This window comes from Pantherophis guttatus, chromosome 1, assembly GCF_059756535.1.
Source record: "Pantherophis guttatus breed Tessera chromosome 1, ASM5975653v1, whole genome shotgun sequence".
NCBI classification, from domain to species: domain Eukaryota; kingdom Metazoa; phylum Chordata; class Lepidosauria; order Squamata; family Colubridae; genus Pantherophis; species Pantherophis guttatus.
Window position 1 is genome coordinate 249,427,548 of NC_142063.1, and position 25,037 is coordinate 249,452,584.

A 25,037-nucleotide genomic window follows, 5' to 3' on the forward strand; every position below is an offset into this window, starting at 1 on the left:
CAGTTATCCTTTAGCAAATTATATGAAGTAAACCTCTGTGGCTTTTCAACCAACCAAGGTTAAAAAAAAAAAAGACCCAGTTTAGAATGGCCAAAGAGCCAGATTATTTTGTTGACAGCCTGGCCATTCAAATTCACTTAATGCTAGAAATTTAACTTCATTCCAGGACCATTTGTGTGAGAAAAACAAAACTGAGAGAGGATATTTGGAGAAAAATCTGGAAAGCTTTTTTCTCCAACGGGAATATATATATAATAAAAGTCTCGTTTTGTTATGTTTTTTTTAGAAATGTCAACTCATCTTTAGATTTTTATTAGAATCCCTCTACCTCTCCTGCATCATTCATTCACCATCCATTACACAATTATGTTGGTTAATGGTGCTTACATCTTTTCATTTACATATGTTCTAGCCCATCAAGGACAGAAACAAAGCATTTTGTTTACTCCTGAAATAAAATATAGCATGAGTACATACAACAATTTATGTGAGTAAGGCTACATTTTTATATGCAGTTCCTCACTGCCAAATAAATACATCTCTTTGATACAATATTGAGAATGGATGACATTTTTTTTTCTTAGAATGGAATAAATCTGAATATGCAGTTGCAGATAGTGGTACCTTTCCTAGCACCATAGCAGAAAAGAAACAAAGCAAACCAATGACATTGTTTGTTCATAGATAATGGCTTCACTGGTATTATGCCACTGGTATTATGCCACTGCCATTGAACTGAGTAGTCTTGTCCCTCTCCAGATAACTGACTGGTGTTATTTTTTTCCCGGTGACCAGGGGTGAAATCCAGCAGGTTCTGACAGGTTCTGGAAACCAGTAGCGGAAATTTTGAGCAGTTCGGAGAACCAGCAAATACCATCTCTGGCTGGCCCCAGAGTGGGATGGGAATGGAGATTTTGCAATATCCTTCTCCTGGAGTGGGGAGGGAATGGGGATTTTGCAGTATCCTTTCCCTGGAGTGGGGTGGGAATGGAGATTTTTCAGTATCCTTCCCCTGTCATGCCCACCAAGCCACACCCACCAAGCCACGCCCACAGAACCGGTAGTAAAAAAAATTGGATTCCCCCACTGCCAGTGACCCCAGTAAAAAAACCTGAAATGTAGAACCTTGGCTTCAGAAATCAAGTTCGTTGAATGATATGACACTTAGAGGAGATTTGTGCATCATAAAAGAATCATTTGGTATAAAGTTATTGCAAAAATAAATGTAACTAATTAGAGACGAAGATTTCAGTCTATATTTTTACTGCAAGTGATTTTTTTTTACCATACCAAAGGGGGATGCTTTCAAAATGCAAGTCTGATCATTGATAGTATCTGCAGACGTTAAACACGATCTCATTGTGTGCTATGCTATGTACAGTATAATATACTTTCATGTTTAGTGTCAGATAGTAGTTTCATATCTCACTGGATTTACCATTTATAGAAAATGATTTGCCAAAGATAACTGGCATTGTGGTTCTCAATAAAACAAACTAAAAGAATGCACAATGAAGAAAAAAAAAAAAGCTAGACATCTAACCAAATAGTAACTTATCTGGAATTTTATTTAACATGCCAACGTTTTACATTAGATTCTTTCCACATTCCTAGAAGTACAATCTAACAACTTCAAGTAGGCATTTCATAAAAAGGATGAGTGGCCCCAATACAATCAGTATTGTGGTCCATGATCAGTCAAATAAAAACAGAAATCCACATCAGAAAATTGGTTGGCAGAATTATTTGAAATCACTGCTTGGAAGCAGCTGATCCCTATTCAGAGTCTATTAAAAGAAGTAAAGACTGGCATTCTATTGCAGTGGGCTCAGTCTGGATCTCACATATAACTGTGTAATATTTGGTTGTTATAAAATTACAAAGACTATTTTTATGAACTGAAGCTCATCACTTGACTGTAAAACAGATACCGTTTGAAGAAGCCCATTATTTGTGCAGATTGTGTTTCCCCAAATTATACTCTCTCTTTTTTTTTTTTTCTAAAGTAAATATATATCCATTGCAATCCCAACTTCTAATTCAGCATGGCCAGAATTGTAGCTGTAGAATATGTATAGAAAAGGGGGAAAAAGTACAGGAGACAAAAGTATTTTTTATGGATAGGCTATCCATAAGCACAATCACATGCTTTCATAAAAACAAATCAATGTGATTTAACAGATTACTTGTGGAATCTGGAGAATAACGCATAATCATTCTGAAGTATTAAAAGTAGTGTTACAATGTCTTTTGTGAGGCAGCTGTTTATGATTTGTGTTCTTTGCTATTTCTTGTTTAAATAATAAATAGAAGAATAACTTCATTGTATAGCAGAGGAGGATGGGGAAAAGATCCTGCCTATTTCAGTTTTCTTAATCTTACAGTACAAATGACTGCCATCAAGACAGTGGCATAATGTCACAGATTTTAATAAACACACATTCCTTGGCATTCGCCACTATTTTAAGCTCACCATTTATCTACTCTGAGGTTAGATTGATCTCACAGTTACTTTGGTGAAAATAGCAGCTTTTGTTTGATGTAGCATGTAATAGCCTAACAAATACATTACTCTTACAGAAAAGGCTTTCTTTCTTCCAGTCCCATTGCACAGAGTAGGCCCCTGTGTGTGTGTGTGTGTGTGTGTGTGTGTGTGTGTGTGTGTGTGTGTGTACGTGTGCATATATGGATCTGTCCACACACACACACATACACATGTATGGGAGATTTATCTTCATCCTACAACATTGACTTGAAATGATTTTTAAAAATTCCTAAAGGAAAGTTGTTCTTGAGCAGTAGCAACATGTATTCATTCAACGTACAAAAGTATTTGCATCTGCATAAGATGTGGAATCCATGTCATAATAATCTTCCAATCTCCAATGCAACGTTTCAAAGGTTGGTCGTTCTTTGGGTTCGACGTTCCAACATTGCAGCATAGTGTTGTACAACTCTAGAGGACAATTAGCTGGTTGAGGCATTCTGTACCCTTGATCCAGTTTCTGGAGCACTTGAAAACCCATCAGACCTATGATGTAGTTATAGAAGATTAGCAATTTTGCATAATAAACATGCTAACTTGAAATAAATTGGGAAGATGATGCATTCTCAAGGATGCATTCTTTTGCACAAGACTATGCTTTCTAGCATCTGTGCAAGTTAGTATCTTTAATGGAAGAAATAATTCGACTTAATTCTATTTAAATTTAATTTTTAGTTTGGAAAAGTGCTAAAATCATGGAAAAACTCATATTGAGCATTTTGGGCTTCCCAAGGGATCATATAACTGACTTGAGAACTATTGCTGTCTTTGCTGAAATGATAGAAAACTCTCCCTGTTTATTGTAAGGATGCCAAGAAAATTATCCAGAAGCTCCTGAAGTGATCAGTTTGCCTAATGGTAGAACCAGCATTGCTTCTATGAACCGAATATTGTCTGGACTCAGACAGAGCATGACACTAATGTTTTCCTTTTATTTGATGGGCGGGGGGACTTGACACAATAGGCATCTTTCATAAACCAATGACAAAAATTGTGCATTGCATGTCACAATGTAACCCCTAGTCATTCATATTGCTGTTCTGGTATCAAACACAAGTACATAAGCCAGGGAACTGATCTTACAATATCTCAATGGTTTGTTTTTTTTTTCACTTGACCCGCTTCTACCCCTCTCCCTGCAAATGCTTATGATTCTTGCAATATATGAATATAGCCCCCGGGCCTTAGAATTATGTATGAACCAAGGGATTCTGGCTTAATCCACAAACAATAACTAAAACTTGATTTAGAATTATTAACAACCATAGCAGAAGACATAAGGCAAGATTGGGAATGTGAATCATTTTAGGTGCTGGGATGACTGAACAACTGTGCACAATGGCGTGGGGATTCCATAATGAACATTGTGTTTATTTATATATCTATAGGGTATTTTGCTGATTAACAAAAAATTTAAATACAGTAAGTATAAAAATATATCAGATCCCAGATCTCATATGAGAAAATAGGAATCCTGTAAAACCTGGCTCAGGGCATGGTGGCTCAGTGGCTAAGACACTGAGCTTGTCGATCGAAAGATCAGCATTCAGTGGTTCGAATCCCTAGTGCTGCGTAACGGGGTGAAATCTTGTTACTTGTCCCAGCTTCTGCCAACCTAGCAGTTTGAAAGCACGTAAAAAATGCAAGTAGGAAAATAGGGACCACCTTTGGTGGGAAGGTAACAGCATTCCATGCACCTTTGGTGTTTAGTCATACCAGCCACATGACCACATGACCATGGAGACGTCTTTGGATAGCGCTGGCTCTTCAGCTTTGAAACAGAGATGAACACCACCCCCCAGAATCGGGAACGACTTTGCGAGGGGAACCTTTACCTTTACCTAAAACCTGGCTCAACTCAGTGGGCCTATTTAGATGCTATCTCCTAAACATCTTATGGATCCTATTGTTTTCAGCAGGGACTAGGGGAATTTTCTGCAATTTGGTCAGCAGCTTTTGTTGGGTGTATAGATAATCTTTGGAATGCAGAGGCAACAAGAATTTGCAGGATTGCTCTTGAGCCATCCTCCCCAGGTGGCAATCAAAGGCTGTTCTTTATAGAAGAAATGCTACAGCCGATGATTAGAGCGACACTGTGAAAAGCAAGGAGTAAATATGTTTAAGTCAAGTTTTGAAACGACACCAGAGCAATAAGGCCAGTGAAGCTTTGCATGGGCAAGGGACAGAAACAACATTGATTGTTATTAAAGATGACCTGTAACAGGACCCCTCCTTCTTCTATAATTCTCAACAGAATCTGATACCAACAAACATGCATCAGTCAGCATCAAGATATAAGTCAGACCAAGAAATGAACTTCAAGTTAAGATGAAGACGATTTTATCCTTGATAACTAAAACCTGATAGCTTCTCAAAGATGTATAAAGTCATTGAAATGTATGTTGGAAATGTAATTCTGAAGAAGGTGCTTTTTATCATCTTTGGTGGACTTGTGATAAAGCAAAGAAATATTGAGGCCAGATCCACGTTACAATGCGGAAGATTCTTAAAATGAACATAAAATTGAAAACTGAAGCTTTTCTTTTAGGATTACTGGACAAGGAATTGGGGGGGGATGGAACTTTGTGGTTGTATATGCTGACTGCAGTAAGAATTCTTTGTGCAACAGAGGTTGAATCTTAGAAAAGGCAATTTAGTCCAGATTGCAAAAGATCTCGGGGAAAAATGCTTCAAAGAAACTCTACATCAGTTACCTCATTATAACTGAGGCTGGGGAATGACTATTAGAGTTTTCAAGATTCTACATTTGCCCCAGGCTAGTGTTAAGATACCTTCCTGAAATATGTGTTGTTCTTCTGTAGTCTTTCCTTTCTGACTACATGGAATTTGACAAACTGGTGCAGAAGGCAGGTGCTAATTTGCTGACAGATGAAAGCTGATGCAGTGTAGCTTCTAAATTGTAGAAGCTTCATTGGTCCCCATAGGTTTCCAGGCCCAATCCTAGTTGCTAGTTCACCTGCTCCAGTAAAACCAGCCCAAATATGCTGGTTTAGAGCACATCCATTCATCTCTCTTGTTTCAGGTATCAAGGGGAACACAAAGACTAGCCTTCTCAGTTGCAGCCCCATGCTCTTTAATAGCTCATGCCTCTAGTTCAGGTCAGACTCTTCCCTATTTATCTTTCAGCAAAGGTATAAAACATGATTTTTCTCAGAAAATTTGTCAGAGGACATCATATAAATGATATCAGCAGTTTTGGGTAATAATACGCTAATTTAGCCGACGATCTTGTTTACAGGTTTATGGTTTTATTTTTTTATTGATATAAGCTGCTTAGAAACTTTGGAAGAGGCAGCAGGTAAATACGGTAGATGTAAAAATAAATCTAGCAAAATTTTAATTAATGGTGCTATTTAGTTTAGTAGATGGTATAATATTTATAATTGCTGCATAGATTATCCAAGCGTTTCTATTCCACACAGAAAATTGTAAAGTTTTATTAACATTTCCCATCAGCTGAAGAAAAGTGACGAGGTCTCATGAAAAAAAAAAAAGTTGAAAGCATTATTTTCAAGCAAAGCACTCACCTGCATAGGGCATTTTTCCATAAGTGATTATTTCAAAAAGGAGTATTCCAAAAGACCAGACATCAGATTTAATGCTAAATCTATTAGAGCGAATTGCTTCAGGAGCCGTCCATTTCACTGGAAGCTTTGTTTCATGTTTGGCTTCATAGACATTTTCATTTTCTACCTATTTTATACAAACAAGAAATAATGTGACAAATAGCAAGATCTATCCATTTCCACTATTGTGACATTCAAATCAACTTAAAACTTTTTGTTGTTGTTGTTTTTCTAACATTTACATAAACCCAATAATCATTACACTGAAACTGCTTGTTGATTGTTAGCTGATATTCCCTGACAACCTGAACCAGCCAGGTAGAACTTTTGTTCCTTAATTCCTAGCCCTTGTTTTGTCAAGCATCCATGCAACATCAATTTGTCCGTGATTAATTGGGGCTTACTACTGTGAGTCCTGAATCTATCAGTGACAGCAGTGCAAGCTACCTGTTGGCAGCAGGGCACAGGACTCACGTGAAGCCTTTAGCAAGACGACAAGGTGACAGCAAGAACTAATGCATTCAGAACCTTTGTTCTGTGATTAATTACAGGCACCAACAAAACACTGACTTTGATCATCATCCCTTAAACAGTTCCAGGATTTAAAAAGCAGACTCCAAGAAGTGCAAATTAATATGTTTGTTCATAGTGGCACCAATTAATTTAGGTGAAGTGAGCTGACAGAATCTGAAGAATAAATTGAACATTATTTACTTGTATATTAGCTTTTTTTTTTTCCTGAGGTCATCCTGCTTCTTTCTCAGTTGATATTGCTCTGAGTTTCAGAAATAGTAATGCTATATATTCCTTTTTCTTCCTTACCAGGCAATACAGATTCACCATGAAGATCTCAGTGTACCTTTTAAAATTAGGACTGCATTTGTATATCATGTTAAGGCAAATTGGTTGCCCCTGATTTGGTCTCTCTACTTTCTAGGGTACATAAACAATTCACAGAAATAAAGTCCAATGCAAATATTTAATCTAAAATGTTAACGTGAAGGCAGTTTGATAGAACCATTCACCTGAATCCAATATTGTAATGAAATCATCAGATCAATCTGATGGATAAAACCAAATCAGTCACCTCCAAATTTTAATTCAAAAAAGAAACAAACCTACTTTTATCCGAATCAGTTTAAAAGTATGAATCCATCCAATTGAAAATGCATTTCATTTCACTTAAAAATGAATCAATTTGGAAGACCAAGCTGAATCAGTTTTTATCCCTGGGAGAAAAAACTCCTGTGATTTGTTTGCCATGATCAAAACTCTGATTTTTTCCCCTCCATTAGAGTAACCATAACTGGAACCAGCTCTTCCAAATGTAACATATGGAGACATTCACTTTTAATTTTAAGCTGTTGTTAAAGTTGCTGGTTCTTTGTAATCAAAATAAGACCAAAAAGATAAATAGGGGAGGGAGTGATTCCATCTAATGGGGTCAAAGACAGCCTGGACAAATAAAAACATTATTTTGCTGAATATCTACCAATATATCTTTATCTCTGAAAGGTCTCACGCAGATCGCATCATAAATGCTGCCAATGCTGCTGCTTGAACCTACAGTATCCACCTACAAATTTTCTGTAGTATATTGTCTTGATTTGCTGGTTCCAGACAGCACCTAATCCCAACAAGCCTGAAGCAAAAAGCCAATCTACAGAAATCAACTCACAACCTCTTGCCCTTTCACAAGTCAGCACATCAGCAGGAGGTGCAGCAGATCAAGGAATGAGCAGTCAGTGTTCTAAAAGTGCACACTAAACAAATCACAGGAGGAGTTTTTATTTAGCCATTGCTGCTGTCAGGAAGTCTAGCTAAGAGAAACAGAGCAAGGTAAAACACCACATTTCATGGTAAATTAGAATTGTGTCTCGCTGTGATTTCCAAACATAGCCTTTGTCTCTAGCTACAGCCAAACAGCTGGTTCTTATGTTGGAAATTCCACTACAATGATTATGGTTCTTTGTCCCCAAAATTAGTTACCCTATACAGATGCTGCCTCTGCATAGAGCAATTCCATTCTTAAATACCACATTTTCAGAAGTTATATCATTTAGGGCGGTGTTTCTTAAAGTGTATGTGAGGACAATCAAGGGGAAGATTCCTCTAAGACTTTCTTGTGTGTCCTTGAAATCAAAATTATTTGCCAGATATTGAAGCTTTTGAGTCTAATATAACTAAAGTATTCAAATATCTGAGACATCAGTTTAAAAATTATACCTTAAAAACCCGTGCAAGTCCAAAATCTGCCACTTTGTAAACATTGTGATCACCAACCAGGACATTCCTTGCTGCCAAATCTCGGTGGATGAAATTTTGGGATTCCAGGTAAGCCATTCCAGAGGCCACTTGAGCTGCCATATCTACCTGTTCTGGCAAATGGATTCTGGTACCTGCATCATCTACAAGGAAGGAATATTTGGAGAAGGTTGGGGGAAATAGTCTTCTTGACATGATTTTCAATAAGCACTCTTTACAGGTAGGCCTTGGACAGACAGATTCTACCTGGAATAAGCAGCCTTGCAGATAACCAGGCCCCAAGCTGCTGTATGTAGGACCTGACCTGTATGTGGAAACCAGCTGGCAGCCAATTCTGCTCTTGCTGTATATGGCTATATTGAATGGTGCCAGTGAGCATGCTGACCATAGCATTCTGCATTACAAGCATAATTGCCTCTTCAGCGTAGAGATGAGTGTAAGAGTGACAATTACCAGGATGTTATGTTCTTGAATGGTAGACAATTGGTATACCTGCCAGAGTTAGGCACAGCTACTCCAGCAGGAACTCACCCTTTGTAGTTTTGTAGCCAATTTCTTAACAACCTTCTCTAGAAAGGAAAAGGGAAGTGACTGGACTCTAATTATGTAATAGAGCTGGGTCCATTTCTCCAAACTTGTCCAATAAAATTATTGGAGGTTTTTATTTATTTTATTTAAAACACTTATACAGTTGTCCATTCCTAACTCCAACTCTAGACAGTTCCCAATCGACAATTAAAACACTAATAAAACAAAATAATACATATCTAGGAAAACCATAAACATTAAAAACTTGCAGCAGAGTTAAGGTTCCACATGCAGTCCCTTGTTAAATCTTCTCATCCATCTCACCTTATCCCAACACTTGGAGGAAAAGGCAGGTCTTAAGGTCCCAAAAGTGCTTTTTGAAAAGGCAATTGGATTTTCTTTTTCCTTGAAGATGTTTCACTCCCTGATCCAAGAAGCTTCAATTGAACTGAGATGAGCTGAACTGAACTGAACTTCTTGGATAAGAAGCAAAATGTCTTCAAGGAAAAACAAAGTTCAGTTTCCTTTTGGAAAAGCACCTTTGGGACAAACCATGACTTGGATGACTGAGAATCTCCATAGACATCTAGGTCTTAAAGGCTTTTCAGAAGGCTTAGAAGGGTGGAAACTTCAATAGAAAAGGCTTTCCATAGGGCAGGGTCTGCCATGGAAAAAGCACCCTTCCTAGATCCCACAAGATGGCAATGTTTTGATCTACAAGGCTGTCATTAAGGGCCTACTGCTCATTTTCCTTCTTCACCCAGCCAGACTAAAGTTGCAACAGGATGACTCTTTTTTTATTGTGTTTTGTTTTTTAACTGCTGGAGGAAAGTAGAACAGCTGGGAGACAAGAATAGAAATGAGTGACAAGCACTATAAGTGTTTCAGCAGATATCAAAGGCTAAGTAGCAGAAAGAAGGCATCGTAATCACCAACTGCTACTGTTCCTTGAGATATGTGTACTTGCTTTTTCCCCTGACCTTTTTTTCTGCTGCAGTAGCATTTGTTTATTTCATTAATTCTCTTTAGTGAAAGCATTGCAGCACTTACTTTCAGCTTCACCCAATTCGCTGAATAACCAGCTGCAGCCATCATGTTAAAACTACAGTTTGGGAGGTGAGAAGGAAGGTGGATGAGGATTTGTGGTTTTAAGAATCAGGTATTATAGTCAAGTTACATTATACCATACTGAAGATTAACTACTGAGAGGATCTTAAAGGTAAAGGTAACTAGCACATATGTGCTAGTTGTTCCCGAATCTAGGGGCGGTACTCATCTCCGTTTCAAAGCCAAAGAGCCAGCGCTGTCTGAAGACATCTCCATAGTCATGTGGCCAGCATGACTAAACAACAAAGGCACACGGAACACTGTTACCTTCCCACCAAAGGTGGTCCCTATTTTTCTACTTGCATTTTGTACGTGCTTTCGAACTGCTAGGTTGGCAGAAGCTGGGACAAGTAATGGAAGCTCACCCCGTTACATGGCGCTAGGGATTCGAACCGCTGAACTGTTGACCTTTTGATCAACAAGCTCAGCGTCTTAGCTACTGAGCCACCGCATCCCTAATAGGATCTTACAACAGTATTGTAGTATGTAGTTGGGAAGGAATATGTTGGGGTAAAGTAACTAATGAACATTATACAAAATATCCCACTGTTAGTATTGCAAGTCAAAATGGGACTGAATCTTCCCTGCTATTGAAAGTTGCATTTGTACCTATAGAGAAGATGTTATTAGCATCCACTTTTCCCCACCTTTTTTTTTATGGTCTAGATCCCCATGGATATAACATGTTCTCTTCATATTATACTTGTAAAGTCCCACTATACTTCTTTTAACAGAAGATGTAAAGACTAGAGCTGGCAAGGAGGAAATGAGAAGCTTGAGACTCATCATGGCTGTTTTGTAAACATTGCCCATCTACAGCCAGGCTAGGATGAAAAACAGAATACAAACAATCTCTTTCTCAAAAGTGTGTGCACGTGCGCGCGCACACATATTCTGGCTTTAAACCTCAGAGAGGTCGTGTGTGCGCGCGTGTGTGTGCGTGTGCATGTGTAGTACTTCTCCTGGGGAGAAAGCCAATTTAGTGTAGTAGTTAAGACACCAGGCTGGAAACTAGGAAACTGTGAGTTTTAGTACTGCCTAGGCACAAAGCCCTCCAGATGACCTTGGACCAGTTACTTTCTCTCAGCCTTAGCAGGAAGAAAAGGGAAAACAACTTCTAGTATCTTGTGAAGAAAACTGCAGGAACGTGTCCAGACAGTTGCCAGAAGTCAATGCTGAGTCAAAGACACAAATAACTGTCCATCTGTCATCCAACTATTTGTCTGTCTGTCTATAATTCCCTCAACACTGTCAAACTATTTACTAAGTCTGCACTACTATTAATTTTCTCATTGTTCCCACCACCCATCTCCTTCCACTTATGACTGTATGACTGTAACTTTGTTGCTTGGATCCTTACAATTTATATTGATATTGACTGTTTCCTGATTGCTTATTTGTACCCTCTGACCATCATTAAGTGTTGTACCTTATGATTCTTGATGAACGTATATTTTCTTTTATGTACATTGAGAGCATATGCACCAAGTCAAAGTCCAATCACAGTTGGCCAATTAAAAAAAAAATCTATTCTATTCTATTCTATTCTATTCTATTCTATTCTATTCTATTCTATTCTATCCTATCCTATCCTATCCTATCCTATCCTATCCTATCCTATCCTATCCATCTATCTGTATCTCATTCTGAAATGATACATCAGGTAAGGAAGAATTCAAGAACACAATATGGACCAGAAAAGCCTGGGTCAGGGCCTTTTCTCAGTCATGCAGTTTTCTGGATAACTTTGAAGCAGCCAGTTTCATAAACTGAGGATCCAAAGCAAAGATTGCTGAGAGGATGGTCCACCCTTTACTATACTTCTAATATATTATAAAGTTTTGATTTGTTATCAGAAACAGAGACAAACAGATATGCATCTGCATAAAAATAAAATGCAAAGTTGCATCCTTTTTCTAGAAATCCTTTCCCATAAATGTTTAAGTTTACACAGCATTTTTCAGGCTTTCTGTGACAGCACATTCATGTAGTAGAAAGAAAAAACAAAGGGATCTTCTTCAGGTTGTCTGGGAATGTCCCTGGGACATGTATAGACAAAGAAAGACTGTTTTTACTATGTAGAAATAACAATGACCTTCTATTTTTGTTTGTTTGGGAGGGCATTTTGTGATGTCTCTGAGTAGCTATGAAGGCTCCAATAGACGGTTCACATACCTTCCCAAAGCTTTGAGAGGGACTTTGCCACACCATTCCAAAATTCCCACTAGATTAGAATGTTAAATGAGACTGAAGGGGCAGAAGGAACAATCATATTGACTATTTCATTTCACTTTGTTAAGATTAAATCTAAATTAAATCTACTTTAGCTTTTGTCTGCCCCATCATTTCTTAGTATATATCCCCAGCATGCCATCCAAAGTGTAAATTGTTTGGGACACACAGATGCACACATACCCTGTCAATCCCTGCCAGTCATTACTGGCTTCATATCCAATCACACTAAATTGATCTGCTCATCTCTATTTCTTCTCTTTCCCCCCCCCCACACCCCACTTTTTTTTTAATACCAGTGTGTTTGCTTTACTGCAGACTGCCACACTCTATCTAAATGAAATGTTTTCTACTCACTTTGGAGGTATTCTAGCAGACTCCCATGTCTCATCAGCTCTGTAACAATATAAATTGGATCCTGTAAAGTGCAAACAGCATAGAGCTGTATAAGCTTAGGGTGTCTCAAATTCTTCATTATCTGTGCCTCCCTGAGGAAGTCTTTTGGATCCATTGAACCTGAAATGAGAACAGCGGTGAAAGAAAATTAGTGTGTGTTATTAAGGGCTATTCTGGTTTGCCCCACAGTCTTGTGGAAATAACCAGGGAGATTGTCTGCCTCTTCACTAATCAGCATAGATAGCAATGCAAATCCCTCCCCCTACATAATTCAGATAAGGAATTTATGAAATTGAAATAGCAAAGGAAAACACATTACTTTTTGCCCCCCAAAAATGAATTCTAAAAAAAAATTCAGCAATAATAGCAGTTCTAGTTCTGGTCCTCCAACTTCCCTCAATCCCCCCCATAAATATTACCAAAGATGAAATCACAGCAGTATTATTGGTTTCACTGTTCATCTGAATTCTCAGAATGGAAGCATGATCAGAAAATGGGCGGTAATTTTCAACATCTTAGCTATCCAAATTCAACCTCTAGCCACAGATTTAATCCATAACAAAGACCTCTTCACCATCTTCAAGATATATTGTTATAGCTCATTGTATTTTGGAAATATTCTATTACCTGTTATAATAAATAAGTATTGCAAGTTTTGGTGTGAAGAAATGAAACACAGTGCTCTGCTGCCCTCTCAATGCAGTAAATCCATGCCAGGAAAAAATCAGATTTCACGACAATTTAAACAAGTAGTCTAGATTGGTGTTGCGCTGAATGTTTTTTCTGCCTGTGTCTTGTCAATATAGTCCATTTAAGTGAGGATGAAATTCCTTTGTTGTTGTTATTGTTGTGGAGGTGGGAGACTGGGGTGCTCCCGGTTCAGACTGGATCACCCAATCCGGTAGCGATGGCAGCGGGTGGTTCGGAGAACCGGTAGCAAAAATCTCTGCACCCCCCCCCCCATGCCCAGCTGAGCTGCGCGATCATCAGAGGCTTTTTTTTTTTTTACTTTTAAAAGCATTTTTTTCTTCGGCCAAAAAAATGCTTTTAAAAGAAAAAAAAAGCCTCTGATGATCACACGGCTCAGCTGGGATCGTCAGAGGCTTTTAAAAGGCTCTGACAATCCCAGCTGAGTTGCCTGATCATCAGAGCCTTTTAAAAGCATTTTTTTACAACCTCTTCAGCCGAAGAGGTTGTAGAAAAAATGCTTTTAAAAGTTAAAAATAAAAGTTGGCCACGCCTACCCAGTCATATTACCCCCACCACCAAGCCCAAAATTTCAAGCCTGGTGGCATACAGGATTCTATTGTGAGTAGAGGACTACTCTTCTCGTGAAGTATCTCTGGACCTGCTCAATTGTATTAATGTCCGATATACAGTGTGGATTCCAGGCAGATGAGCTGTATTCGAGAATTGGTCTGGCAAAGATTTTGTATGCCCTATTTAGCAATACAGTGTTACTGGAGAAGAAGCTTTGCAAAATTAGGTTAACAATTCTTAGTGCCTTTTTGGCAATGCTGTTACAGTGAGCTCTGGGGCTTAGATCATTTGAGATGAGTACTCTTAGGTCCTTGAAAGAGTGAAGGTCATCTACAAGGTCGTTTCTGCCCAACTTGTATTTGGTGTTCTGATTTTTATTGCCAATGTGTAGGACAGAGCATTTGTTGGTTGATATTTGGAGTTGCCAAATGCGCGACCATTCTGACACATGGTCAAGGTCACTTTGAAGGGCAGCAGCATTGTCAGTGGTGTTAAATAATTTTACATCATCAGCGAAGAGGACACAGCTGCTTATAATATGATTGCATAGGTCATTGATGTAAAACAGAAATGTGTGGGTCCTAGAACGCTGCCTTGGGGGACACCACTGTTAACTAGTGCCAGGTTTGATAGGGCCCTCCCTATTTATTTATTTATTATTTATTTATTGGTTCGATTTATATGCCGCCCTTCTCCAGAGACTCAGGGTGGCTTACAATGCGTTAAGCAATAGCCTTCATACTTTTTGTATATACCTGCTTAGTAGGGCTTTGCCGCCCCCCCCCCCAGTGGTGTTCTTTTTTATACAAAGTCAGCTTATTTTGACTACTTGTTGCCTGTTTGACAGGAACATGGCTATCCATTTGTGCAGGGATCTGGAAATACGATAGAAAAATCTATCGTATCTATCAGGTATTCTTACCAAATAATGACTAAAATCTCACTGCCAGATATCTTCTACTCTTCTTTCTTTTACTATCCCTCCCTTCCTTTTAAAAGGCATCAGGAAAATTCATCAGCGATAAGAAAATACAAGGTCAAACCTAGTGTTGGAATGCATTAAAAATGTAAAATGGTTAAAGCACATAATGAGTTAGTAGACTTACAAATGCAGCTGGCATGGTTTTCCCAAAAAAAATTATTCCAATGCTGATATATTAATCAAAGATCTTGCAAGTGCTTCATGGGACTACTTTGTTTCTGTGAAGATTGGGGCCAGTTTAATTAGTATGGTGTGTGTGTGTGTGTAGGCATGTGTGTGAGGTTAATTGAAGGCCTTTCTAGTTGTAAAAGCTGCAGTTTAATCATTTGTCCTTTTATATAACATTGGAAGGATCAAAGATTAATTTTTAAGCAAATGGAGAAAATGGCTCAAATGGTTTTATCGTGTGAAAATTTCAAATGTGTAGCATTCAATAAGCCTAGAGATTATTATCCCTATGTTCTTTTTTAAATACCATATTTTTCGGAGTATAAGACGCACCTACTTTTTTTGGTGAGGAAACAAAGAAAAAGAAATCTCCCTCTGCCTATGTCTCTGAGCAATTTTGCCTCATTGCAGCAAACAGCAAACAGCCTGCTTTACTTCCAGTTTCATTTTCAGCATAGCTTGATTAGCACAAGGGGAAAAAAAATCTACTCCAGCAATTTTCTTGCCTGCAGCAGAGCTCTGCACAAAACAGCTGAGAGCAAATCAGCTGAGAGTCAGGAGGCCGATCCAATCAACTTGCGCTAATTAGGCTGTGCTGACGCTGAAAGGAACTGTTTTTTCTTGCTGTTTGCTTGCAAGAACGTAAGTGCTGCAAGGCAGAGGCCAAAGGGTGGGGGCCAGTGGGTGGGTGGAGCTACATTCGGTGTATAAGACGCACCTAAATTTTCACCTCCTTTTGGGGGGGGAAGGTGCGTCTTATACTCCGAAAAATACGGTAAATAGTTCAGATTGCTTTCTATGTTACAATAGTTCTCTGTTCTACAATAAGTCTCAATAGCTCTCTATCCTACAATATTTATTTAACCGTGCCTAAAAAATACTGCAAGTATTTTGTTGGTTAGTATAAGAGGGGTTTTTTGTAAAAAAAATCAAAACAAAACTTATTCATGCTATCCATCGCTTGAACAAAAATGACTCTCACATTCAAACTCACTATTCACTGTACAATGCTATGAGATTTTTACTTGAACATTCTCACCATCCATCTGATTTTTTTTAAAGCCTTCCACTTTGCTTTCCACTTCGACAAAAAGAATTTGTCACTAAATCCCATGGCTAATATTTCAGTCCTAACAACCGGTTCAGTGATGTCATATCGTCACCGCTACCGGCTCGGTGGAACCAGGCCAAACCGGAAGGAACCCACCACTGATCTGTGCCTCCTTAGAAGTAGCAGTCTTCCTCAGTCACCTCAGGCCTGGCCCTACTTCTGATATAGAACAATTCTCCTGTTGTTCTCTCTGTTTGTTCCTGCTGTCTTTCAACATTCCAATCCAGACAGTAGTAGTTTAGCAATGGAGCTGCTTGGTACTGACTACAGTCTCTACAAGAATCAGATTGGCTGTTCCTCTGCTTCTTGCTCTTCCTATTTGTGCAAATTTTTGGGAAGGCTGGCTTCTGTGAGGGGAAAACTTCCACCTTTGACTTTTCCTTTCATTTTTCTTTCCCAGATGTCTACTCCCTGGGATGTCTTGGCATCCCTTTTACCACATTCTTTCCTCTGATGGTAATGCCAACCCCTCTTATTGTGGTATCAATGTTGTTTTGATGTTGTAATGATTAAAGCAAAGGGAGCAGGTTCCTTCCTTTCTACCTTCTACTGTTAATCCATGGGACATTTGCAGCAAGGAAGAACAAGGTTCAACTTCATAGAATAAGCAGCACTTACTGAAACTGTGAGGCTCCGTTGCAATTTAAAGGAGGGCAGGACTGGGAAAGCAAGGAGAAGATGATTCATCCAATCTGGGCAGAAATTCAAAAGATACACACTGGGAGATCTAAGGACTAAATGTAGTAATGAGCTTCTGGGGAAGATGAGAGGGTAGGAAAACTTGGGGTGATGAAAGTTGACTTAATGGATCAACAATAAGTTAAATTTTAGACTTCCGGCGGTGACGTAGGGTCAAGGCGGCACGGGAAAGAAGCACTCTGTTCCCAGTGCCGAATCTCTAAGTTTTTGGTGCCCTTCTGGGTGAAGATCGGTCCTGGAGGGATCAGCAGTAAGGAGGTGAATCTTCGGAGGAAGTGAGGAGAGGTGCGACCTCCCACCGCACCAAGAAGGACCCTCATTCCAACCTTAGAAGAAGCCGGCCGGTGCAGCTGACTCAGAGGCCCGACCCCCCCCAAGAGGGACCAGCGGGAAGCAGAAGAGTGAGTACGGTGCAAAGATCGGCGGTGTAAGCAGATTGAGAACAATTTAAACTATCTTTACTTCGGCAGAAACCGAAGGGGAGAAGGTGATTTTTGGAGGGGCAGCGGGTGAGAGAAAAACTCAGAGTTTAAATGGGCGGCAAACGGCCCACCAAGGGGTGGGGAAAGCCGTTTTTGCCCTCCCCAGACTCCTAGAGAGGCTCTGGAGCCAGGCAAGAGAGAAAAATGGGCCTACTGGGCCATCACATGCCAGGAGCAGGGGGAGCAGTGGAGGGTGTCACACGCACATGCGCAGGTGGGGGTGCATAGAATTATGGGTGTGAGCACGTGTGCACGACCCCCACCCCCACCCCCCTCTCCTGGCATGAGATGGCAAAAAGGTTAGCCATCACTGGTCTAGGAAAATTACAGAAGAGTTCAACTTACCTGGTTTTAATGTTTTAACTGCCACTGGTGTTCTGTTATTCCATAATCCTTCCCAGACCTCACCAAATTGCCCGGAACCCAATCTGTTTAAAAGTTGTAGAGAATTTCGGTCAATCTCCCAGTGATCTACAGTTTGATATGATAAATCATATGGAGTTGGGACTTCTGTCTGGATAGAAATAAAACAGCATGCATAAACATCCATTTTTGCTTTACCCAAGAATGCCAACATGGCAAACTTTGCAAGTTTTCATTAATAATTGGTCCTCTAAACAAAAAAAGCTTTGGACAACAAATAAAGCCACGCTTTTAACAAAAAGATGCCTATTCTTACAATGACTACCAAATACTTTCTACTGTAAAGACAGCATGTTGCCTTGATGAAAGTCTCATTTCACTAAAGCAGCATGAAACAGTTGCTTTGGGCACTAACTTCCAGCAGGGAAGGCTATGTTCTTATTGTCACACTCTCATTTTATGATTTTTATTTTAGATGCGTTTCCTTTCAAAGCCAGAAAACATTATTTCAATGTTTTCAAATTCAAAAATACCTAGGATGAGCCATGTGTGTTGGGGTGCTTCCAGATAGATGGCTCCTAACATCCTCCTTTTTCCCCCACCCCAGTTTTACTGGTGAGATGCTCCATATTTATTTCCACAGGGGAATTGTTTTCCTATCAAGAAACAAATGGAAATGGTGGAGAAGCTGAGATGGTTACAGATAGAGGATCATGTCTGAATCCTCTATAAAATTTGGTAAAGGGAACAGGATGATGACTTGACTGGGTGATTTAAATTCATCCAAAGGCTTTATTTAACACCCTTCACAATATGGGTCTAGCAGGTGAGAGATGAGTATTCATTGTTTATGGCAGATGACTATATTGGGTTCTTCAGTTGCCATGACAACATTGAAACCATCATTTCATCATTCATTCCTGAGCTTCTGGAGTCCTCTCAGGGCTTCCTTCACCTACTGGCATTGACACTGGTGTGGAGATGCAGCAAGATTCCTGCACAGTCTGAAGACTTTTTGTATTAAGCCTTAAAGTATGTGTGAGAATTAGTGCAATTGCTATTTTTTTAAAAACAAGAGAAGAACTTGGTCAAGATAATCGATACTTGGTGTAGAAACCAATGTTCTCCAGAAGGAAAAAAAATCTACCTATCTCCAATCCACAGGGTTTAAAGTCTGAATTAATTATTTCTACTTAATAAATCATAGAGAAAATCTATCTATGTGGTTGCTAGGACTCGAAAACGACTTGATGGCAGATAATCAATCAAACAACTAATCACTTGATAAAACCCTGATATTCCTCAACTGATTTTCCTCCTTTCTGAAGACTAATTAAAAGTTGTACAAGCAATGAAAACAAAGTTTCCAGACTGTTTTTTTTTTAATGTAAAAGGTACTTACCTATGCCTCCACACAGAACCTTTTGGTGCTACAATTTTATTAGAGGCACGCACAGAATATTAGTAGTTGTACTTTTTTGCATTTGCGGAAAGAATGAAGACAAAGGTATCAAATTCAGAGATGGCAACAAAGGTGGCCAGCATTATAAAAAAAAAAGCTTTATGGGGAAACTAGAACGGTTCAGCATGAAGAAAAGGTTGCTAAGAAGATACGAAGAATTACTTACAGATAAACACTGGAAGGATTTATCTCTGGATATGCATTAAGATGTTACCAATAGGTAGACAATAGTAATCTCTCGGGCATTTTCCCGCTGCAGAGTTATAGCACTATCCATCCATTCTTGAGTCATAAGAATGCTATACAGGTAGTCCTCGACTTACAACAGTTCATTTAGTGACTGTTCAAAGCTAGAGTGGCACTGAAAAGGTGACTTACAGCCATTTTTCACACTTATGACCATTGCAGCATCCCATTGGTCATGCGATTTACATTCGGATCTTTGACACCTGGTTCGTATTTACAGATGATTTGCAGTGTCCTGGAATCATGCGATCACATTTTGTGATCTTCTGATCAGCAAAATCAATCGGGGAGCCAGATTCACTTAACCACCGTGTTACTAATTAACAATTGCAGTTTACAAATGTGGCAAGAAAAATTGTAAAATGGGGCAAAATTCACTTGACAAATTTCTTAGTATCATAAATTTGGGGCTCAATTGTGGTCGTAAGTCGAGGTACCAGCCTGAAACATCCTGTCCCAGCTGCCTACCCCTATCTCTCACTTCTGTTTCCTATTAATGACAGAAATCCAACTTTTCTCCAGAGTAATAGTAATAAAGCCTAACTGATTTTATACACCTTGAGACTGCTCTGGGATGAAGGTAATATCATAGAAACACAGCAGGAAAAAAAAAAGGATATCTTCAGAGCATGTTTGTGTCATGTTTAAATGTACCGGGGGGGGAGGGGGGCAAAGTCCATGTTTTTTTTTTAATCTAACAAAAGTAAGGCAACTGAAATCGAATCAGTCTTACCATACTAAAATTGGATGTCAATAACTGTCCATCCAATCAAGAACAGAACTTGGCACTATCAAACAGATTGCCCTCTCTTTCAATCACCATCTGCATTGCACAGAGATGTTCTTGGATTTATCATTCACTAGAGGTGCAAGGAGCTCTGCTGCTCAGTCACTTTTCATCACTTATGACTAAGGCTGATCATATTATTCCTGAGACATAAGTAATCCTCTGGTAATTGCTTCAGCTTTGATCACTGCATGCTTTGCTTATTGCACTGTGCTTATTGCAACATGCTTATGGCAAAGCCCATTATGCATTGAAAATGGTTTAGAATTGTCACTTATTCTGTAGCCAGAGTCCACTCAGTGTGACACTTCCACTAATCCATCTCTTAGATCAATTCAGAACACTGGTGATAAACTTTACATCCCTAAACAATTGGCATCGTGTTACCTTCTGAGGCCAGACTGTCTGAAGGAATCCCTCTTTCACTTTTCAGCTTTGTTATCATTCATGTGGGCCTTCAAAAAGCAAGCAGTGCTATATCACTCCTGTGAAATATCCCCTTCAAATAGGTTTGCTTGATACCTACATTGTGGTATTTCCAACAGTTCCTTTTTGTGCTTTTGTCCCAAAGGTGCTTTTTCAAGAGGCAACTGGCTTTTCTTTGAAGACATTTCACTTCTCATCCAAGAAGCTTCTTCAGTTCTCCTCACCATCCAGCCAGAGCTGAAAAAGCTTCTTGGATCAAAAGTGAAATGTCTTCAAAGAAAAAACAGAAAGTCCAATTGCCTCTTGAAAAAGCACCTTTGGGACAACCATGACCTGGATGACTGAGAATCTCTATAGATTTTATTGTGCTTTATTTTTCCAGGCTACACACAGGCTATGGTATTATAGGTACCTTGTTGCTGGCTTCACCTTAATTTTACCACAGGCTGTTTTATTCATAAAATGATAGATGACCTTCAACAGGGAGATAGACAGGGTATTATATTCAGCGGAAAAACAATAATAGAGCACACCTACAAGATGAAGAATTCATGGCTATATCAGAGCAGGCATAGATGAGGTCACTAACAAGAAGCTGTCAACAGTGTGACGTAGTTCTAAAACTACGTCTGGGGTGCTTCAAGAAGAAATACTGTGTCAAAGGCACATGAAATTCTGCCCTGGCAAGATTACTACAGTACAGTGTGTGATTCTGAGTACCACATTTCCATAGGAATACTGAAAGTGAGAAGGTGCGGACAACAAAAGTGATACAGAAACAGAACATTAAGGCAGGTTGGCTGAGGGGCTGAAAAAACTTGGATGTTCAGCCTGGGGAAAGGGAGACAAAATAGAAGTGTTTACATGGTCTTACAGGGAAGATTTTGGACTATTTCCCATTGCCAGAGAAATTGGACTGGAAGTAATGGGTAAAAAATTTAGCTACCTAGATTTCTTCCTTATTTAAACAGAAGGAGGAATTTACTGATCATGAATCTGTACAACAATGGAATAATCTGCTAACAAAGGTTATGGGTTTTCCATCTCTGGAGGGTTTTAGGAAGATGTCCAGAAAATATGAATTAATAACTTAAGTTTTCTGGGCAATTACAGGTAGGTCAAAGCACAATTTATTTCATTAATCTGATAAATGAGGGGGGGGAGGAAGAGGCATGGCAAGAATTATCTGGAAATCTTGGGCTTTGCATATCCTGCACTGCATGAGGACCGGGTATGTTTTGAATACAACACCCCTCAACTTGGACAGATTTATATTTTAATATGAACCAATCTAATTTATATTTACATCCAACTGTTAAACTCTGAGCACTATAGAAAAATACGTTTTAAAAAATGTGAGTCTTAGGAAAAATGTATATAAAAGGGCAGATTTGTTTTCACCAAAATAAATACCAAAAGTGGATGAAGAAATAGATTGTTTAAAAAAAACCAAAACATATTTGCTTATTCATTGGGTAACTCTGCAAAATGCAAGGAGTTAATCTTCACGCTGTCTCCATTTCATAAGTCTTTTGATTCAGTGAATCAAAAGAGTAAATGTGAACACATCCACATCTTGATGCAATTGCTTTTTGAAATGATCTATAATGTAGGAAAAGCTTCAGATATTCAACTAATAGGTGATTTTGTTCAAGTGTTTCTCTTAGTATCTTGGAGATTAAAATATCCCTAGATGGAGGCAGGAGAAAGCCAGAAAGCTTTAACGTATATTTAAGTACTGTCTCTACCACCCTGATCGGATCTGTGGCTTCTGTTTTTAGGCACCACTTAGAGACAGGAAGAGTTATGAGCTTAGCGATTTCATCTCAATATAAGTTTATACTGTGACTTCATAAATCACACAGTGACATGCCTCTTTTCCACCTCAATTGCACATTTATTTGCCCAAAATGATATGATGTTGAAATGCCTAAGGAATGGAATGATACAGTTAAGTGCATTTCTTAAAGCAGTGATCACAGCATGTAGGGGAATCATACCTGAATTAACTCGATAATCAAATACTAATCTCTGGATTTTCAGGGGGAGAGGAGAAACATTCAGACTTCATACTGTACCTTTATGCAGGGCCTCCCAAGCCTTACACACAGCCCGTCACTGGATTTACTGTAGTGCATGACAAAAGCATTCAAAGTGTGAAATGTTGCCCTCCGTGTCAAAAAAAAATCACCGTTGTCCATTTGTTTGATTCGGTAGTGCTTCACGATTGCTCCATCCCGAACTAAGAAAATGAAAGGGTACAAAAATACCATCTCTTGTTTTTCCAATGCCTATGAGAAGGCTGTCGTGTAGTCCTCCTCCACAATGGTTTACAAAAACTGAGACCTTCAAGTGAGCTTCTACACCATCATGCCCAGGGGTGGGTTCTAAATTTTTTTACTACCGGTTCTGTGGGCATGGCTTATTTTGTGAGTGTGGCTTGGAGGTCATGTGACTAGGTGGGCGTGGCTAGCTGGTCAGAGTCATTTCTGGAAGGTCCTTGCACTTACGACCAGTCCTCACACTTACGACCCGACTCATTTGTTTGCTTTTAACACTGATCAGCTGTAGGACGGCCCTTTGAAGCCCCGCAGCAAGAGTTTAAACAGTTTTTTTCCCTCTAGTCATCAGCTGGGACTCAGGGACCAGCAATAGATTGGGGGTGGGACCAAATAAAAGGTAAGAATAATGTGGGTGGGTGGGGAGGTGGGGGGGCGAGGGGGAGAACCAGTTCAGTGATGTCATATCGTCACCGCTACCGGCTCGGCCGAACCGGGAGGAACCCACCACTGATCATGCCTGGACTCTCTGCAGCAAATATGGATCTCCTACAGCTTGCAGACTCCCCAGATTCTACTGTCAGCCACCAGGCCTACCCACCCCCCAAATTGTACCTTTGATATTCAGCCATGTAGTGCCTTTTTTCAGAATACAAGTAGTCCTTGACTTACAAAAGTTCATTTAGTGACAGTTTAAAGTTGCAACAGGATTGAAAAAAGTGATTTATGGCCGTTTTTCACACTTATGACCATTGCAGCATCCCCATGGAACAGTGGTGGGTTGCTACTGGTTTGCTGCTACTGGTTCGGGTAAATCGGTAGCGGCGGAGGCAGAAGGCTCCGCCCACCCGTCCAGACATCTCTGTGCATGCGCAGAAGCGTCGCGGAAGTGTGCAAGCACGCGAGCACCCATGAGCAAACCAGTAGCAGCCGAAATTGAAACCCACTACTGCCATGGACATGTGATTTACATGTCCATGGCAGTAGTGACATGTGATGCCTGACAACAGACTCATATTTATGACAGTTGCAGTGTTTCAAGTCATATGACCTTCTCATAAGCAAAGTCAATGTGAAAGCCAGACTCACTTAACAATGGTGTTACTAACTTAACCATTTCAGTGATTCGCTTAACAACTGTGGCAAGAAAAGTCATAAAATGGGGTAAAACTCATTTAACAAATGTTTCACTTAACAACAGGAATGTTGGGCTTAATTGTGGTCATAAATTGAGGACTACCTGTATTGGTAGCATTGGAGTATTACCTGTATTGGTAATTGGAGTTTAATAATTCTAATGCTCTAAATCTAGGTAGCCAGATAGAAAGGCCAGGTATACATGTGATAAATATAGCTAAATAAAATAAATTACAAATGTGTTTATGTTTTTTAAAAGCCCACCCAAAAGTTGGCGAAAGTGTTAAAATTGCACTGCTCTTCTCTCTAGAGCACAATGCTGAGTTGTTCTACTTAAGTATGCTATTCTTCTATGGGTCTTCTTATATACCTTGCTTCAGGTTGGTCATTAACCAAAATAAAGTGATCACTCGCTGCATAACTGCCCTGATCCTCAAAAGATTGAAAGAAAAGAAGCCAAATGTGGTATCATGATACAGAGAAAAAGAAGAGATCAATAGTATGCTACTGGGTATAAATAATTTTATCCATATAGGTTATTATTCACAGATATATAAATGTATCAATTGCTGCACATCATCCTTCCAATTTTCACTGACCAATGTGGAGAACAGCAACCCTGTTTTTAAATCAGACTTGCATATTTAATATATTCAGGGTTTCATTAACAATAATTCTATGTTAATTGAATTCTTAACCCTCCTTTCTTTAAACTGATTATTTTATCAGGAAGCCTTGATTATCTACTATTGTTTCTAATCATCACTAATCACTAATCATCACTGTTTTAAAAGAAAGTCAGGAGTAATTTCTTTGTACTTCTTTTCTTTCTGCACCTTTGGCTTTGCTTTCTCTTTAATTCTTTACTTTTTTTGTCTTTTCCATCTTAATTATTACTTTTTGTTACTTTTTGTTTTTTCTAGTTTCAAAAATCTAATAAAGTTATCTGAAAACTTTTTTTTTTTTTTTAGGGAA

The 25,037-nt window shown here is 39.1% G+C and overlaps 1 protein-coding gene across 1 annotated transcript in view; it reads right to left on the reverse strand.

The window, feature by feature from the left end:
* Window positions 1-1,549: 1,549 nt before the first annotated feature.
* FRK (fyn related Src family tyrosine kinase) overlaps window positions 1,550-25,037 on the reverse strand; it is a 52,774-nt gene continuing 29,286 nt past the window's right edge. The window contains exons 3-8 of the mRNA XM_060689090.2: window positions 22,725-22,888; window positions 17,708-17,876; window positions 12,622-12,780; window positions 8,359-8,540; window positions 6,094-6,259; window positions 1,550-3,031 (exon numbers count right to left, since the gene is read on the reverse strand). Of these exons, the coding sequence (XP_060545073.2) occupies window positions 2,817-3,031; window positions 6,094-6,259; window positions 8,359-8,540; window positions 12,622-12,780; window positions 17,708-17,876; window positions 22,725-22,888 (1,055 nt within the window). The 3' untranslated portion in view covers window positions 1,550-2,816. The remainder of the gene's footprint in view (window positions 3,032-6,093; window positions 6,260-8,358; window positions 8,541-12,621; window positions 12,781-17,707; window positions 17,877-22,724; window positions 22,889-25,037) is intronic.